Source organism: Anabrus simplex, chromosome 5 (assembly GCF_040414725.1).
Source record: "Anabrus simplex isolate iqAnaSimp1 chromosome 5, ASM4041472v1, whole genome shotgun sequence".
NCBI lineage: Eukaryota > Metazoa > Arthropoda > Insecta > Orthoptera > Tettigoniidae > Anabrus > Anabrus simplex.
Genome location: NC_090269.1, coordinates 329,337,682 through 329,356,272, shown reverse-complemented (window position 1 = coordinate 329,356,272; position 18,591 = coordinate 329,337,682). Strand labels below are relative to the sequence as shown.

General features: G+C 37.1%; 1 protein-coding gene across 2 annotated transcripts in view; it reads right to left on the bottom strand.

Moving 5' to 3' along the window:
• aub (aubergine) overlaps positions 1-18,591 on the bottom strand; it is a 322,859-nt gene that overhangs the window by 65,014 nt on the left and 239,254 nt on the right. For both annotated transcript variants that reach the window (XM_067147583.2, XM_067147584.2), the window contains exon 14: positions 8,516-8,640. In XM_067147583.2, coding sequence (XP_067003684.1) covers positions 8,516-8,640 — 125 coding nt within the window. The remainder of the gene's footprint in view (positions 1-8,515; positions 8,641-18,591) is intronic.

Genomic DNA, 18,591 nt, shown 5'->3' with positions numbered 1-18,591 from the left:
GACTTTGTTTAAACCGTCTTCTGTGCACCCCTGAAACACTAGCCATGATGGTGTTTAAACACTAGAACTTCACTTATTAGTTATCAATTTGAAATTAAATTACATTAAATCTCACGTACACGATAGGCCTACAATTAAATGAATGTGAACTTTAAAGACGCACTAAACACATACCGGTACTTCATGGAGCCCGTCTCAAGCAACACTTATCTTTGAAAGGAAACTGCATCAGTCCATCATAAACATTGCATAAGGGCTGGGGCTTTTAACACGTCTGTTTATTCAAGTAGTCTAAGACAAACGCTCAACTGTCTTAATCTTCAATCCTACATACCTCGCAGTCTATTGCGTATCTGGGGGAGTTTGTTATGAATTTACCAGGACACCCCCAACTACAAAATGAAAATTTAGACAGCAATAACCCTATAATGAAATGGAAACAATAACAAATCAAATCACATAATTGTATTCTAACAAATGTTGCGCGAGAACATCTCTCAACATTACACCTTACGAATTCATGCAGATACTAAAACACCAAATTGCGTCAAAACTAGACGCGATAGGAAAAAAATTGCATCATTTTCGGAATCAGGGCAGGGATTTCCATAAAAATTATACATTTTCTATTTTACCGCAAAATCATGTTGGCTAGTGTAATTATTTTAGCTCAAAAAGTTTTCCAATTTATAAAGCTCCAAAATATGGCTAAAATGCAAATTATGCAGCAAATAGTACATTGCAAAAGAGAGAATTGCTGTTGCTGATTACTGGATGGACTCGTGTGACCACACAAATTATATCTGTAAAGTGCCATGCATACTGACTGGCAAAATTAATGGATCACTTGAATTTTCAAACGAAAAAAGCATGTTAAATTGTGAAACATTTTTACTTACATTATTTTCATGAAAAAATTATCCACGTAATGTTACCGTCTGTTATTGCTACCCTTAGTTTTTGTTTCATTCCCCTGAGATTCGCAAAATTCTAAAAAAGAAAAGTGACCGTTTCACTGTTTGTTCTTTTGAGTCTCAATGCCATTTTTTTCACGAACAACCCATCTCTGTTTACCTACGACACTTTACACTTTTGTCAGGAACATTAGAAATGGGTGTTACCACCCGCAACTTCAATGACAGCTTGCAGACACTCCGACATGCTGATAAGTCAATGAAGGTTCTCCTGTTGAATTTCATCCCATTCCTGGAGCAATCCTCAAAGTTTTCCGAAAGTCTCAAGCCCAAGAAGCCGAACCCTCCGCGCAAGTATCCCAGACATGTTCAGTTGGAATGAAATCTGGGCTACGTGCTGGCCATTCCACAGTTTGTATGATACCAAGGTAGTTGGTCCGTTATAGCACATAAATTTTCCAGCTAACTCATTCCTGGTTGCCAGCGTTTCGCCCCAGTGTGCTAAGTTGGGTTCATCAGCTGGTAAATGGCACATCCACCAAGATGCATGGCTAGTGCATACCGCCGCCACTTATTCTTGAATTCCCTAATTTGTCCCCGACATTTTCCTTTATTACAAGTAACAACTCATTATTGTTCCGTATTGAAGATGACGTTAGGCATAGATATCAAGGATAATTTAATAAAAATCCACCTATTCAATACTTTCCACATTTAATGTGGTTATTATGTACATGATTTTATGTAGACTTATTTAGGTCAGGTACATGTTTCACCCATTATTTTGGGCATCTTCAGCCTGTAAACAACCTTTAGGTCAAGGTTTGGGACCTTTTTAACCAATATAAACATACCAATATATACACTATATACAATATATACAGACATTAATGAACTCTTAAGATGGGTAATATAAGTTAATACAGTTAAGTTTTTTGGTCCTAATCTATCTAATATGAAAAATGTCCAAACCTAAAACGGATCTTCTTTTTGGTAAAGAGGATTACATATCAGGGTTTATGTGACCTCTATATCATATAAGTTCTTGACGTACCGTGTCTGGTGACAGGATGTGTCGTCAACAATAAGTGGAGATTTGAACTGATTGTTGCTTGTAGGTTGGTTAAGATTGAAAATATAAATTTAAATTAAATGTGTTTTAACTTGGCAGTTCTATTCTGGTTAACTTAAAATGTTCAAAAATAAAAATAAAATGAAACGGATCTTCTTTTTTATCATAAGTCTTGAGAAAGGGTGATATAAAAACTGGGGCTCATTTGACCCACGATTTTCATTTTCATGTTCTTGACGTAACTAATATTTAAGGGAACTTGGGACACATTTTCTTATTTTCCACAATTTTTGAGCAATCACAATGAAATTTTTATGGAATATGTAGGACTACTATGGAAAGAATATATCTTAATTTCAGCTGAATATCCTTATTAGTTTATGAGATATGGTGTACTTTGTGTTTATGACACTCGCAAAACAGGCAACTTTCAAAAAGTTCCCTGCGGGATGGATTTTTACCTGAGAGTTTGAAAACTTGTGAAATGATTCTTCCTTATAACATAAAAAAACTCTAGGATGGAATTTTTGATTCACCCTATGTTGATCAATTAACTCCTGTTTCAAATTTTTAATTTTATTTCATGTAATTTTCCACTAATTTTCTGTACATTTTGCCTCATAAAATGAGTACATTGAAAAAGAATGCAAAATCTATCCTACAATTTCTTTGTTAGGTCACATAGAAGCTACACACCAATGTTGATAAATATAGGTTTAGATTTGACCCGCATGGAACACTGCAGGTTACAAAAAATGGTGTTTTGAGTTAAATGAATTTTAGTTCTAAAACCATTACAAATTTTCATAATGGCCTTTCCAAATCTCTTAAAATTCACTAGCATTATACCTCCTACCCTCCTTCTTCTTCTTGGCTTCCTCCCTGTGCACCTTGAGGATTTTCAGTCTTTTCCTGGCTGTTTTCTTATGTTGGGTGACTGACCGCTGACTGTCAAATTTTCTTCTTTCATCTCTGTGTGGCAAGTTTGGTGGATACTGGTGAAAGTTTATAATTCCTTACAGCGATTTTTATTTCTTGTGTTGCACTGCATCACATGTTGTATTCTGAAACTGCATTAGAAACAGGTATTCCAAGTCTTTTTGAGGACACATAGGCCTCTTTTGGGCACTTTTTGCATATACATGCATGAAGACTTTCATTGGAATTTTGAGTAGCCCCTCTACAACATCTAGACAGAAGTTCTGTTGATGCCAGCCTTTGGTACACAGGCACAATTTTCAGCAGCATTGCAGTTGTGAATTAAACTGACATTTTTTGTGGGTTTTGAGGGGTTTGTCCTGTTGCGATACTCTTGTTGTAGAAGCACCATGATTCAGGTCCTAAGAGGCATTTCTTATGCTTAGGATCTTCATCTCTGGAGGAGTAATGGTATAGTGAGGCATATATTGCAGATTTCATATTATCTACTGAGGGAATATTTGGACATATTGCCTGCCTATAATAATTTGTGAGCTTCACAATAGTTGCTTCTTTCAAACTTCCAGGCCCCCTTCCACCAAGTGTAGTTCCTTTTACTTTCCACTCTTTCACCAAATTCCTCAAATCAGTCCCCATCCTTTTTGCAACATGGTTAATGCACTCTTCTTTTTTCAATTGTACATCTGGTCAATATACTGCATCATTTGACAGGTGGAGAAATGTTTTGGCATCCCCATCAAAAAGCACAGTTGTGTAGCGCATGCCACATTCTTCCACTGATCTTATCCATAAATTATCAGCTGCAAATACTTTCACTGCTACAGATGATCCCTCATATTCTGGAGCATTTCCCCACATGCTTTATGACCTTCCAGCCATACATTATGTTCTGGAGAATCTTCACCCAGTTCATGAGCAGTTACAACACACATGTGACGAAATTTAGATAACACATGGTAATCTATAACTAATCCACTCAGAATGTCAGTCACTATGCCAATGCCATAGAGAGATGTATGGCCACGCTTGTGCCATGTTCCGTCAAATGATGCAGCAATGTCAAGCACTTGTTTACCTACATTGGATGGATCTACTTCCTCATGATTTGATATAATATTCACTAACAATTTCCTGCAACCTTGCTTGCAATTCACAAAACTGACCAAAACAAACCCAATAGTAAACAAGGAAGTGTATAGGCTGATGTCAGGCTGTCCACTAACTTATTAAATATATGCATACTGGATGAGAAGATTCTGAGCATCGCTCCTGTTCCTGAAGAGTACGACAAGTTTGTTGACATCGTCCAATTTTCTTCAAGGGCATCAATTCCAAGAGGTTGCAGAATCAGTTTTATCAAAGGCATTAAACCTGAAACGGCCACTTTGCTAGAAGAATATTACAAGAAATATGAACTTGATCTTTTAGCGAAGAAACATCAATCCTAGCACAAAGCGTTCTTTCCTCAGTATCACTGGCTAAAAGAGATGAGTGGATAAAATTAATGACAGATTGTGACATGAGCAAGAGCAGTCAGAAGGCCTGGAGACTTTTACGTCGTCTCAATAATGACAATACCCAAGCCAGCACATATTCTAATATAAAGGCAGATCAAATTGCCCATCAGTTGCTAGTAAATGGAAAATCAACCCGATCTAGAAAGCTAGATAAGAAACCAATAACACGGAAGCCAAACCAAGAGAGCAACATACTATCTCCACCATTTACTGAAGATGAACTGGAATCAGCACTGAGGAAGTGCAAATTGGGAAAAGCAGCTGGACTAGACGACATTCGAGTAGAGCAAATCAAAAATTTTGGTCCTGTTACGAGGCGTTGGCTACTGGAATTAATGAATATCTGTGTCCAAGAATGCAAGATTCCCAAAATCTGGCGGAAGGCTAGAGTCATTGCTATCCCTAAACCAGGCAAAGATCGGCTGGATCCTAAAAGCTATAGGCCTATTTCCTTGCTCTGTCACCTGTACAAGGTCCTGGAGAGGCTCATTCTTGAGCGACTGATAGGAAAGGTGGAGTCGTCTCTGATACCACAGCAAGCTGGATTCCGAGAAGGAAAAAGTTGCACATCACAGGTATTAAACTTGACACAGCATATTGAGGATGGCTTTGAGAATCGGCTCATTACAGGCGCTGTCTTCATTGATCTTTCTGCAGCTTATGACACAGTCAACCATCGGATTCTTCTAACAAAATTGTATGACATCACCAAAGACTTCCATCTAATGTGCAACATTAAAAATATTCTCCAAAACCGAAGATTCTTTGTGGAATTTCAGGGAAAAAGAAGCAGATGGAGAACACAGAAGAATGGGTTACCGCAAGGCAGTGTGCTCGCACCACTGTTATTCAACATCTATACTAATGATCAGCCTCTACCTGAAGGTACCCAGAGTTTTATCTATGCTGATGATTGTGCAGTCACTGCTCAGGCCAACTGTTTTGAAAAGGTAGAACAGACTTTATCCAAAGCTCTGAAAGAATTTACCAACTACTACAATGAAAATTATTTGAAGCCAAATCCTGCGAAAACTCATAGCTGTGTATTTCATCTCAATAACAAAAAAGCAGCTAAAACCTTACAAATCACCTGGGAAGGAATCCCTCTTCAACACTGTTCGACTCCAAAATATCTGGGAGTGATTCTGGACCGTACGCTTACGTATAAGAAACATTGCCTAAACGTGAAACAAAAAGTGTCTGCCAGAAACAACATAGTGCGGAAACTTCGAGGCACCACCTGGGGAGCTCACCCTTGCACTGTGAGAACAAGCGCGCTAGCACTGTGCTACTCCACTGCTGAGTATGCTTGCTCCGTGTGGCATAAGTCCAGCCATGCCAAAAACATAGATGTAGCACTAAATGACACCTGCCGTATTATCACAGGTTGTTTAAGACCTACTCCCATAGATAAACTCCACTGTCTCGCTGGTATAGCACCACCTGAAATCCGACGTGAGATTGCTGCTAGGCATGAGAAAAGCAAGGCTATGACTATGGAAGCCCATCCTTTGTATGCCTGTCAACCAGCACATCCTAGGTTGAAATCAAGAAAGAGCTTCTTGACAACCACTGAAGCTCTTAAAGGAACTCCACAACAAGCAAGAATCTCAATGTGGCGGGAAAAATGTCAACATTTGAGAGAATGGATGGTTCCAAAGGAAGAACTTCCTCCTGGACATTCTGAAAAGTGGACAACATGGAAGGCTCTCAATCGATTACGCTCCAGTACCACGAGATGCAAGACCAACCTACAGAAATGGGGCCTTCCTGTGGAGACAGTTTACTGCAAGTGTGGTACTAAGCAGACTAACGAACATCTTCTACTGTGTCCATCTTCTCCAGCCACTTGTACCATTAAAGATCTAATGAGAGCAACTCCAAATGCGCTTGTCGTGGCCAATTTTTGGTCAACCAATGTTTAAAATTTTTTGGTTTAATTTTTGTCTCTCTTACTTTGTACTTCTGACACGATAAATAAATAAATAAATATTTGGTTACAACTCTCAAACATATTAAAATACTACTTCTATAAACACATAGAATTTTTCAAGTCAAACATGTCACTAGAATGGATATAATTATAAACATGTTCTAAAATATAAAGTTTTATGTTGACTAAATTATAGGTTGAAGTAGTTCATAACATAGCCAACAGATGGCAGTATATATTCCAATATTCAAAAATTGTGTCATCTCAATGCTACTGAAAAGAGGGAATTAATGGTAACAGAAGGGACACGGATAGCCGAGCGTACAGAGAAAAGGGGTCGTGGTGGAGAATCAAATGACCGTGCAGAGCAACTTAAAAAGGCCGTAACTACGTCAAAAATAGTCACAGCGGCACAAAACCACTTTTATTATGTAGAGCAAGGTTAATATAATTTATTTATGCCAGAATTCAAATTCTGACAATTTCATCCATTTACCGAAAAAAATGTGTCCCAAGTCCCCTTAAATGTGTTGTCATGCATAAGTGGAGATTTAAAAAACCGATTGTAGGTAGACTGGTCAAGAATGTTGTGGATGAAACTGTTGGCGTCTTGACTTTGGGTCTCAAGTAACGTCAAGGAATTGACAAGAGTACAGTATTAAGCTGTTTCATAGTTTTAGGCTGCTGCTTAATTGAGAAGGAACATCCTAGACACTTGATACAGTCTTGTGTGAATATTGTTCCCGTTTATGTGTTGCTTGGTCTTTGGGAGGGATCTTAATATATGTAATGAAGTAGAAAAGTTTTTTAAATCTCCACTTATGCATGACAACACATTTAAATATTAGTTACGTCAAGAACATGAAAACGAAAATCGTGGGTCAAATAAGCCCCAGTTTTAATATCACCCTTTCTCAAGACTTATGATAAAAAAGAAGATCCGTTTCATTTTATTTTTATTTTTGAACATTTTAAGTTAACCAGAATAGAACTGCCAAGTTAAAACACATTTAATTTAAATTTATATTTTCAATCTTAACCAACCTACAAGCAACAATCAGTTCAAATCTCCACTTATTGTTGACGACACATCCTGTCACCAGACACGGTACGTCAAGAACTTATATGATATAGAGGTCACATAAACCCTGATATGTAATCCTCTTTACCAAAAAGAAGATCCATTTTAGGTTTGGACATTTTTCATATTAGATAGATTAGGACCAAAAAACTTAACTGTATTAACTTATATTACCCATCTTAAGAGTTCATTAATGTCTGTATGTATTGTATATAGTGTATATATTGATATGTTTATATTGGTTAAAAAGGTCCCAAACCTTGACCTAAAGGTTGTTTACAGGCTGAAGATGCCAAAATAATGGGTGAAACATGTACCTGACCTAAATAAGTCTACATAAAATCATGTAGATAATAACCACATTAAACGTGGAAAGTATTGAATAGGTGGATTTTTATTAAATTATCCTTGATATCAATGCCTAATTTTCCTTTATGTTCCAAGAAATGTGATTTCTTGACAATGGAAGACTAAGATTACCAAAATAACACTAAAAACATTTATGTACAGAGAACTATTGGAGGACGAGAGAAACTAAACATGAAAATAACTGTACTGTTTCCTGCCAGGGCTTATAAATCTGGATTTAAACTTCCAGAAACTCAAGTTAACAGCGCAGTTAAAGTTACAAGTGCATATAAGTAACTTACAAGTAACTGTGGTGTACTAGAAACTGGCTATTAGTGTATTATTTCTCAAACCTGCCAAACCAAACCCCATCGTTTACTTCTGCTCGCACTGGAATCAAAACGCAGACAACTGCTTCAAATTTGTCTTTAAAACTTTTTAAATAACCGGGAGATTTCACAGTCACCACAACATATTTAACTTATAAAGCCTAAGTGATTCTACCCATCTGGTAGGATGGTATGATATAATGACAGTAGTGTTGTGTGCACCACCATCTCAGTTGCAGCAAATTCTGTGTGGAGGAGGGGAGAGGGAGCGGGAGAATTTACAAAACTGTGAATTTTGCACTGCCTAGTTTGCACAGAATACCAACAGAGTTGCAAAGAAAAGGAATATTTGTAGGAAACCAGTAATTACTATCCACATTACCTTCAACATCTGGACTTCATGAGAGAAGACAAATGGTATCTGCCCCTCCCCGACTCCATCTCTGTAGATCACAATCCTCATTGGCAACTGGCCCTGGTTATACTCCATGTACTTCCTTAGTGCTTCTGAAATTTTCCACAAAAATAAATAAAATAAAAAATAAGCTGATTTAACATCATGCTCTTTAAACACATTCAGGGGCCAGCCAGGGTCAATTACATCCTACTTGTTCAAACTCCAGGAATTTTTACGGTCGATAAGCGGATTTAGGCTAAAGGAGCTTAAGAACCCCACCTGAGCAACCTTTTATTAATCTTCTGAACAATTCTGACAGATAACTAATGAGTCCATGAATGAAGTAACTCTTGACTCATTTAGAAGAACATTTTCTATCTTTTGACTGCTGAGTGGCAATATTCTTGGAAGGCATTATACAATGCTCTTTTAAACGTCAAGAGACATGCAAGAAGACAATCAGCAGTACTGTATATTTGTGGAAATGATGTTAAGGCCCCTTTGCATTAAATATGTAATACTCTTTCCCTTTCGATCAATTTCTCTGTGTAAAGAAATGTTCCATTAGCCTGCAACATGTCTTAAATGACTTCATCTCGGGTCGTCTCCCAACTGGTTTTGTTTTGATAGTAATCAAAGACTGAATCAACAGCTTCTTGAGATAGCTTGTGGAATCTTCCACTACCTCTAAAAGTTCCGAGAAAACATTCAAATGTTATAAAGTCAGACTCCTCACTGGAGTCTGAATGGAAGGGCCTTCCAGCCCCACTGGCTCAATATTGGAACGCATCTTCACTGCCCCCATCTTTCATAGTTTGGGGTGCACCAGTATCTTCTAGATTACAAAGCCTGTGGACCATAAATTTAATAACTGACAAAAACCAACTGAAAAGTGAACTAAAACACAGAAAAATTACAATGGCAAAATTAAAGAAAAACAGAGTTAATGCATGTTATAAATAGCCATCAGATTTATATACTGTATAAATAACCAATACAAGCAAGGTACTATGCTGGAATAAGTGGTGAAATACGCATTTAAGTATACACTTACTTTCATGCTATTAAACAATGGTATGAAATGCAAACCATACACTCCTTAACTAGACTCGCGCTATTCGCTCTCACCGATACATAAAATTATGACCATGAATTTGCCTGCTGCCATTTCTTGATGGATACAGTACTTTTGTATCCATCTCTTGGCACAGGCCAGAATAAAGTGTAGCTTTCACCAAAGTCCCAGTCTCATCCATGGCTGTGACAATATGGAAGCTGCTGGGGTATGGGTGGTGCTAAGTAATGACATTCAGAGCACGGCTAGTGCATCTGAGTGTTATGAAAGGTGTTGCTCATAGGGTCAGTCATGCTGCAATAGCACTTTCTGACCCAGTGAGGAAAGCAATGGCAAACTACCTCACTCCTCGGCTTGCCTAGTACGCCTCATTTTGGTGCTGCCATTGGTTTTTGCGGTTTCCTTATAACCGCATAACCTTTGGTGGTGCTATTTGAGGATCCAACCAGCCTCTGGGCTGATGACCTAACAGACAGACATGACCATGAATAAACAACTTAATGAAAAACAAGGCAAATTCTGCAATCTTCATGCACTACAATGAAAACATCTATCAGATTAACAACATTTTTTAAGAAAATTAACTTTAAATTAGCATTTTGCAGAGATACTAAAAGTCAATCTATACTCAACATAGCATTACGCAAAACAATAGATATTTGAATTGTGGAATATATACGGTAACATGTTCGCACTGCAAGTCATACAGTGGACAAACAGTAAGAAAATTTCATAATACGATACCAAGAACATAGGAACGCACATAAATACAATAGATACTCGGCTATGAGTACTAACATGAAAGACTTTAAACGTAATTTTCTTCTTCTTCTTCTTCTTTTATGACCACATAGGATCACTTTAGTCAGTCCGTCGTTCAGGTCTCTTTGAAGGGATTGTTCGGGCTTTGCGGTCCTCCCAGTACTTCTTCAGACGCTCCGATCTTCGTGCCCTTTCCTCAGTTGAAAATGTGCGTGTTGTTGGTTTGTTTTGTGTAAGGGTAAAGCGGAGGTTTGTATTCTTGAGTTTTGTATTCAATTTTATCTTATTTTTGGTGTCTTCTGTTGTAAGGCCTATTTCCTTCAGATCCTCTCTTATTTCTCTGATCCATTTACATCCTGTTGTGGTATTTTTTGAGACGAGATTGTGTTGTACTAGTTGTTTCAGAAGTCTCGAGTCCTGCATCCTCATGATATGTCCAAAGAATCCCAGTCTCCTCTTACGCATAGTATCTGTAATGGGTTCTAGCTCTTTGTACACGACTTTGTTAGGTATTAACCGCCACGTAACGTAATTTTATTAGAATAGAACATCACAATTTTAAATACGATTAAAAAGACCCAATCAACCATTTGGAGTTAATTTTCATACAAATAGACCAAAAACAAAAAACTAATTTCAATATTAACAAAATCACAGAAAAAACACTTTTAGATAAAACCCTAAAATAAAGTAGATTCAGGTAAAAAGTAAAGAAGACACTAGAAGAGATCCAAACATACCACAAAATACAAGCTCCGCCTACCGCAATATCACCCCTACCGTTCTGTCCATTCCCCTTCTCACGCTTTCAACCAGTCAGCTGCTCGACGCGAGTAGTCAGCTACCAACTACACAAACAAGAACTAAGGGGACCAAGGGGGAGGTTAGTATTTAATACAGTAAAACCTCGTTAAGACGTTTCTGCAGGGGACAAGGAGAAAGAACGTGTTAAGCAAGAAAACTTACCATTGAATACACGAATAAAAATTACCGAACAGGTATATGGAATCACTAGATACCATTTTCTTCGACATGATATTTGATATAGTTGTCCAATAACAGACCAACTATACCGGTATGACTATATTTTACATCAAGTATCCATCGGTATAGTGAAAACTATATATACCATTTCTAAAGATGAGGAGAACATTAAAAAGGTGTGGAAAAACACGAGAACAAAGATGCAAAACCTTTCCTGCTGAGTATTACGAAATAACCCTGCACTGAAACAACGAAAATATTAAAACATTTGCAAGTATTATTGTAGATCACTCTTTCTAAAACAAATGGTAGTAAAAAAACACTTCTTTCAGGCCATTGGGTTATTAAACATTTTCTGATCACACTCTTAGACAATGAATTTGAGGTTACCTGTGCAATCTGCAACTTTGGCTACCATTTTGAAATCATCAAAATTTTGATTAGACCAACTCAAATGTTAGAGTCGAAACTAGAAGGTGCCAGTTTCACGCTACCTCTGCATTGGAGACGCCGCTTGTAGAAACGACGGACACGCTAATTCATTGCTGCTGACGGAGCTCGGAGAATCTACGGGCACGATTTCACTGAAGCTAAAAAATGGTAGCTGCCGTTTCAGCGAGCTGTGACTGCACTAGGATATTGTTGAATGCTTCTACAAGCATAAAATATACTAGTTATGAGCATAAGTCGAGAGCTCTTCTTTCAAGTCATTGATAACACAGCCACGTTCCTACATAACCTAAGGCTGCGTCATCTTTGACTCTCAGCTGTGAAATGGGCGGAAAAGTACGTACAGTACATGCAGACAGGAAGAGAGTGTGTTCGAGAGGCAGGCTTGTTTGTGTAATTCTTGTGAATATTTAGCAGGTCTAATTCAAGTGTACGAAATTTCAACAACGAATCCATAATGGATGTGCTTATGGAAGACAAGACTTCTGAAAATGAGGATGAGGATAACAATTACACACTGAGTAAACATGATGATTCTGACGCTTCAGGCTAGTAAATGCAGAAAATGAGCCAATTTCAAACTGGTGTGAAGTTTAACATAGTTTTATATTGCTTCCTTGAAGCGGGTTTTGTAATAATGTTTTATACCGCTTTCTAAAAATGTGAGTGTTTCCCGTGTACCGGCAACTCGATGCAACCCCGTCATCAAAGAACAGTGGGAATGCAAATTCCTGGTTGTAAACAAGGACACCGGTGCCAAATGACCAATTAGGTTAGAATCTGTATTAGTGTGTTTCAGTAGATGTGCCCACAAAATCAAAATTCAAAATATTAACCGAACTGGCGTCCATAGCTGCGTCAGATTTTTTTCTCATTTATCAAACACATTATATTCATGGATTTATATTTTAAAATTGCTGCACTATGATGATAATTAAAACTCATTTTTGTGTAGAGGAAATTGTGATCTTTCTATGCATTCCAAAAGTTGTTACAATCATGGCTTACCCTAGTACTCAAAAATTTTCAAAAACCATTAAAAATCCTGAGATTTCTGGAGGGTAGCACATTCAAATATGGCCGTCTCCAATGTGTTAAAGATGCGAGTGCCAGTCCACTTTCAAATAGACTTTAATTGTGTCTTCATTAATAAGGAATTTCATAACATTTTCTGAATCCATAACTAGGCTGTCACAAGACAAATATGTGCAATGCTAGTCAACTTCAGATTATTATGTTCCTAATCCAGATGTAGGCTATCACCCAAATATATGCTACCCTTCACTGTACCACTCAACACAAAATAAATTTCTAATTTCTGAATGGAATGCGAAATTCAAGCACAAACGGGCTCACTGTGTTATTCAGCAATCTTGCTGCTAACCAGCAAGCAAAACTGAACATTCCTGAGGCTAAAGGCTTGCTTCCCAAAGGTGCAACTTATCTTGTGAAATTCAAGAATTCAAGGACTTTTCCCTTTATCACACAACTGTAGTAAGGTTCTTCCTTACCCGAGTTGGAATTCACGTTTCCTTCATAGGGGATGACAAATAACATTTTCAGGGCTAAGAAAAATGTCATCGTACTAAGCAGTAATAACGAAAATTAGTGACTTGATAACCAGGGTATTTTTATATAGATTTAATATTATGAGAATCGGGACTTCTAAATTACGGCGCACTAAGCAGGAAAACTTGTTAATGAGGAATACAACAACAAGGTTTCACTGTATATTTTTAACATTTCTATATCAGAATGGCAAAGCTGTCTTCACAGTAAATTAAAACTATTTTTCTCACCTTTAAAATTTTTATACTCCTTTCAAAATGTTCTATTCACAGGAAAGTTTTGGTATTTGGTTTCTTTCAACTATGATAAAAAGGAGTTTCCCATGGAAACTAAAGAGTCCCCATTTAGAATACAGAAAATATCAGCAGTTTATACATCAAGAGGTCTTTAATACCAAATACATTAGAACTTCAATAATTCAAAATCAGTAAATTCACAGCAGCTCTTGTTCCCAGAAACATAAGGTACAGTTTTGCATGTAATTTAAATGGTTTAATTCGAAATACGGATAATTCTTAATTCGAAGAACAATGGCGGTCACATTACCAAAATTCAGACCTTTAATTCAAAACTGCCTTAATTTTTTTAAACACAGTATTTAATGAAGCAATTTAAATTCAAAACTACTCCGCATCATAACAGAATGTGTCTTCCGGAACTTGCAGGGGTAGCTTTCCGCACTTTCACTCGCTTCGATGTGTCTACAGTGTGCTTCACATCTAAGTTCGAGTGAAATAGTAATTCTTTTGTATTCAGCATTGTAAGTAAAACTACAATGACATGAGCAGATTCCACGAACACTGGTGTTGCAGACACTCAGCGAAAAAAGTGTCACTCAATGTGCTCTAAAACATGGCATTTCGCAGCAAGCAAGTGCTCGATAGAAGTTATATTTTCGATATTTTATGTAATCATAATCCTTCACATTTAAAAAACGAAACTTTATTAATATGTAGATAATTTTACGAATTCATGCAGTTATGAAACGCGTGGAAACATACAGTAAACTGTAAAATGAAGCCCAATCATAATGAAATGCAAGATGTTTCGAATCCCAATTTGGATGTCAATATTTCCATTTGTGAATAAAATTACAATTACATGCCTGCAATATCATCTTCGCTGACATCACCTTCCGAGCCAGTATTGTCACATAAAAATATATAAATAACTTTCATAAGAGCTCCCATTTTCGTTGTTCTTATTACTGTTATTATTATTCAACAGTTATTATTTTGTATCATTTTCATTATTGTTCTTGTTTTGTAATTGCAATGCACATTTTACATTGATTAATAATCTAGGGAAAATATGACAGTACAGTAGTCCGTTATAGCGAGAATTCATAACAGCGAAAAATTTACTCGCTATAATGGATTGTCGTTATATCCGATTTTTTAATAAAAGTTGGAAAACCCTTCATGCACATTAAAAACCAGTATGTAATGGCAATCAGTTCGTTCAAAACTTGGCCTTCCGCAGATGATATCCACACTACGGCTTACTTGTTGTTTTTTTTTTTTTGTAATCCGATACTACGTGAAAGGGTATGTTTAATTTCATTCAGAAGAAAATATAATACCGTATTTCTCCGAATCCAAGATAAACCCCACTTTTTCCTTCAAAAAATTTAAATCAGGTTCAAAACGAAGTTTGTAAAATCATATGAATGCCTTGTTGTACAGTAGGCCTACGCATTTTTAGACTATTTTTAGACGCCGAACATTGACTTTCGTCACGCCGTATTCATTTTTTTCTTTTTGCGGCTGAACAATTATTCTTTATTGCGGCGAATTTAAGGACCATTAACTTAATATTGGCATCATAATACCGAAGAGAACTCGTTGAAAATTTTCCGGCAATACCTATTCCATGCGTCTCTACAATACAACGATCCATCAGGAAATTATTCTTGCTGTCTACAAAACTGTAACTTTTATGCAGTGACAGATATAACCGGCTACCGCTACACGCACGTCTCGCTTGTCGGGTTCGGCCAAATTCAGCAGCTAGCGATGTATAGGCCTAATTGCGAACGTTGAAAGTCAACGAACGAGTTTACTGCGCCACAGTATGGACATTCCGCCCTTGCGTTTTTCGTACACATACCTCACAATTTCATCAACTTCTTTAAAGCGTCCTTGTTGAGGACCACTGAATGCATTTTTTGTACAGTACGCATTTTTTTTAGCTCTTTGTCTTCACGCTAATGCCAAATATTGGCTTTAGTTAGGCCTATCCCGTATTTTCTTGCGGCTGCACAATTATTCTACATTTCCAAGTGTTTAATAAACATTAACCTAAAATTGGCATCATAATATCGAATAGAACCCGTTGAAAATTTGCCGGCAATACCTTTTCCACGTATCTTTACAATACGACTATCCATCACGAAAATATTCCTGCTGATAAAAACCTTATTATTAAGCGTCAAGTACAACAGACGCGTTATGACTCCGCCGAGTAGCCATGGCTTTCCTAAGAATTCCAAGGGTCGCACGTTCTGATGCTATTCTGCAGATTTGAGAAACACACAGGCACTGTACAACCGGTTGTCGCGGCTAGCGATGTGTAGTAAAGAGGCGGTCGTTTATTGTCGATGAGTTTTGTGGGTGTGTGAAAAGAAGCAGCGTGGTTTCTACGGTAGTTGCTAGATGTATCCATTAACTTACTGTTAGGCCGCAAATGCAACAACCCTCGAGTTTTCGGATGAGATTCTGAGAAAAAAAAGTAATTCGGAGAAATACTGTGTCACTCCAGAGATTTCGGTGGCAAACACCTCAGCTTTCTTCTTCAAACAGCATCACCTAACCTAACCATATATGTAGCCTATCATGATAACATATTTGAAACGCATGTAGAGAAATAACCTCTCGCGAAAAATTTACATTTAAATAGCCGTAACTAGACGTGAGAAGATATGAAATATCCTCTGAAATCAGTGATGTACTCTGCCATATCTTGAGGTGTATCACATTCTTACTTAATTTCCGTATATAACATTAAGATATCGTTTTTAGTTCAGTCTATTTTTAACGAGTTAACAACTGCTACTGGCCACATTATTTACAAATTTATTACAAAAACGTGTTATCCTCTTTCATTTGTAATTTTCTTTAGAGAACAGCAGTCTATGGGTATTACTAATCAACTCCAACATCACTTTTGAATGTCAAAATGTGCTCGCAAGTGCACAAAGTGAGAAAACTATACCGCACCAAAGATGATCGATTGCATTTTGTTGCAAATGTTTCAGATTTCTTATTCAAACAGCGTCACGTATCCAACTTAACTGTACTATACGTATGATGAACACACACTTCAAGCGCCACTAGAGAAATTGTAACTTTCTCGCTATAAATTTTCATAATAGCCTTTCCGTAATTTAACCAGATGCGACAAAATATAAACTAACCTCTGAAATCAATTAAGCACTCTGCCATATCTTGAGGTGTATCCCATTCTTGCTTAATTGCAGTATTTAGCATCAAAATTAAGCAGTCGTTTAGTCAGCCTTAATTTTTAACGAGTTAACAACCGTTATCGGACACATTAACGCATTTATTACGAAAATATGTTCGATCGCATGCAATATCATCGCTGGGGTGCATAAATATCTGTAACAGAAAAAAAAAGCGTGCGTTTAATCGCTCGTAGTAACAGATGTGCCAGTGATAGGGTTCTCGCTGTAACCGAAGGACAATACACGGTTTAATATAGGAATTTTTAAGGGACAGAAAAAAATCGCTGCTATAACGGAGTTCTCGTTATATGCCGTACTCGCTATAGCAGACTTCTACTGTATTTCAGAAAACTGTACATAATAATCCATCAGACTCTTTCATTCACAAATTATGGTTTAATATATAAGCAATTTTTAAATCTCAACTAATAGCTGACGTGAAACAAACAACATTTTTAAAAACTACATAGATGCTCAAACAAGCACAAAGAAAAAAGAATTATACAAATATCTCGTACAAGTACAGAGATATAATCTTTTTCAAATCCTTAGAAATACCCAGTCCAGAAAGTTTGTTAGGGATATTCATGCCCAGACCGCAATGGGTTAATATTTTTAAGCGGAGAGTTCTCCATATGTGGTACGAGTAATTTGTTTTGTACAACGGCTGGAAAAACATTGCTTTGTATTAGTCATGCGGACACCCCAGAGTCTGATGAGGTGGCCTTGCTTTTTATGACTCGTGTGAATAGCCCAGGGTCTGATGAGGTTCAGGGCGTGGTCTTGACAAGAAGATCTACGTGTTATTGGATGGCCAGGATCAATCGCAACGTACCTTTTGAGAGGGAAGGGAAGGCTGACATCATTATAGGCATGTGTTCAAACTTCGACATGACACACGGTACTGGAGTGAAACTGCTGCACTATACTGGACAGAAGTGGACTTCAAACTTAGGTGGAACGTGGTCGTATTATGTTTGTGGAAAGTGACTGACCTACAACTGTGGAGTGCTTAAGCACTGGGTATTGTATCACTTGTGGCGACTTGGTAGTATACGTTGGAAGCTTTGGGAGTGCTGCATTTCAGACATTCTAGGATTTATGTTTTTGAACAACAAGAGTGTGTTGCTTAAGTGAATGTATCTTTAAACCAAGTGTTAGAGTCAGTGAACACAGTATTATAAAGGTACAGTATCAGTGTGATGTAATTAAGTGCCAATTATGAGAATCTGCAAGTTGTGTTGATATACAGACAGTGAAGGGTACTTAACATAGATGTGCATTGTTCAACGGACTAACTACAAACGGTAGCTTGGTCCTCGCTTTTGTTTTCCCACTGTTTTCGTTGTTGATGTTGTTGTAAATATGGATTCTTCCAGCTGTATTTGCGAGTGTATTTTATGTATTTTAATTAATGTCTCGATGAGGTGCTCATGTACAGATTTTATTGAGAATATAGTTATTTTAGAGTCAGTGAAGTTATTGATGAACCTAGGTGCAGTTCCTACCTATTTAGTCAATTTTAGAAGGTTATTTAAGGCCTGAAGGAGATGTACCAGTATGCAGCTTTTATGTACACGCCCTGTGAGAGAACGATTTATCCATTCTGGTGAACTCTGGCGCCCATACTATGGACATTTCGATTAATTATTTTTATTAATTTAATTTATTTTAGCACATTATTAAGTTATTTATTTTGAATTAGATTACAATTTATGCCCAACTGTGAGGCAATTAAGTATTTTATTTTATTCATAT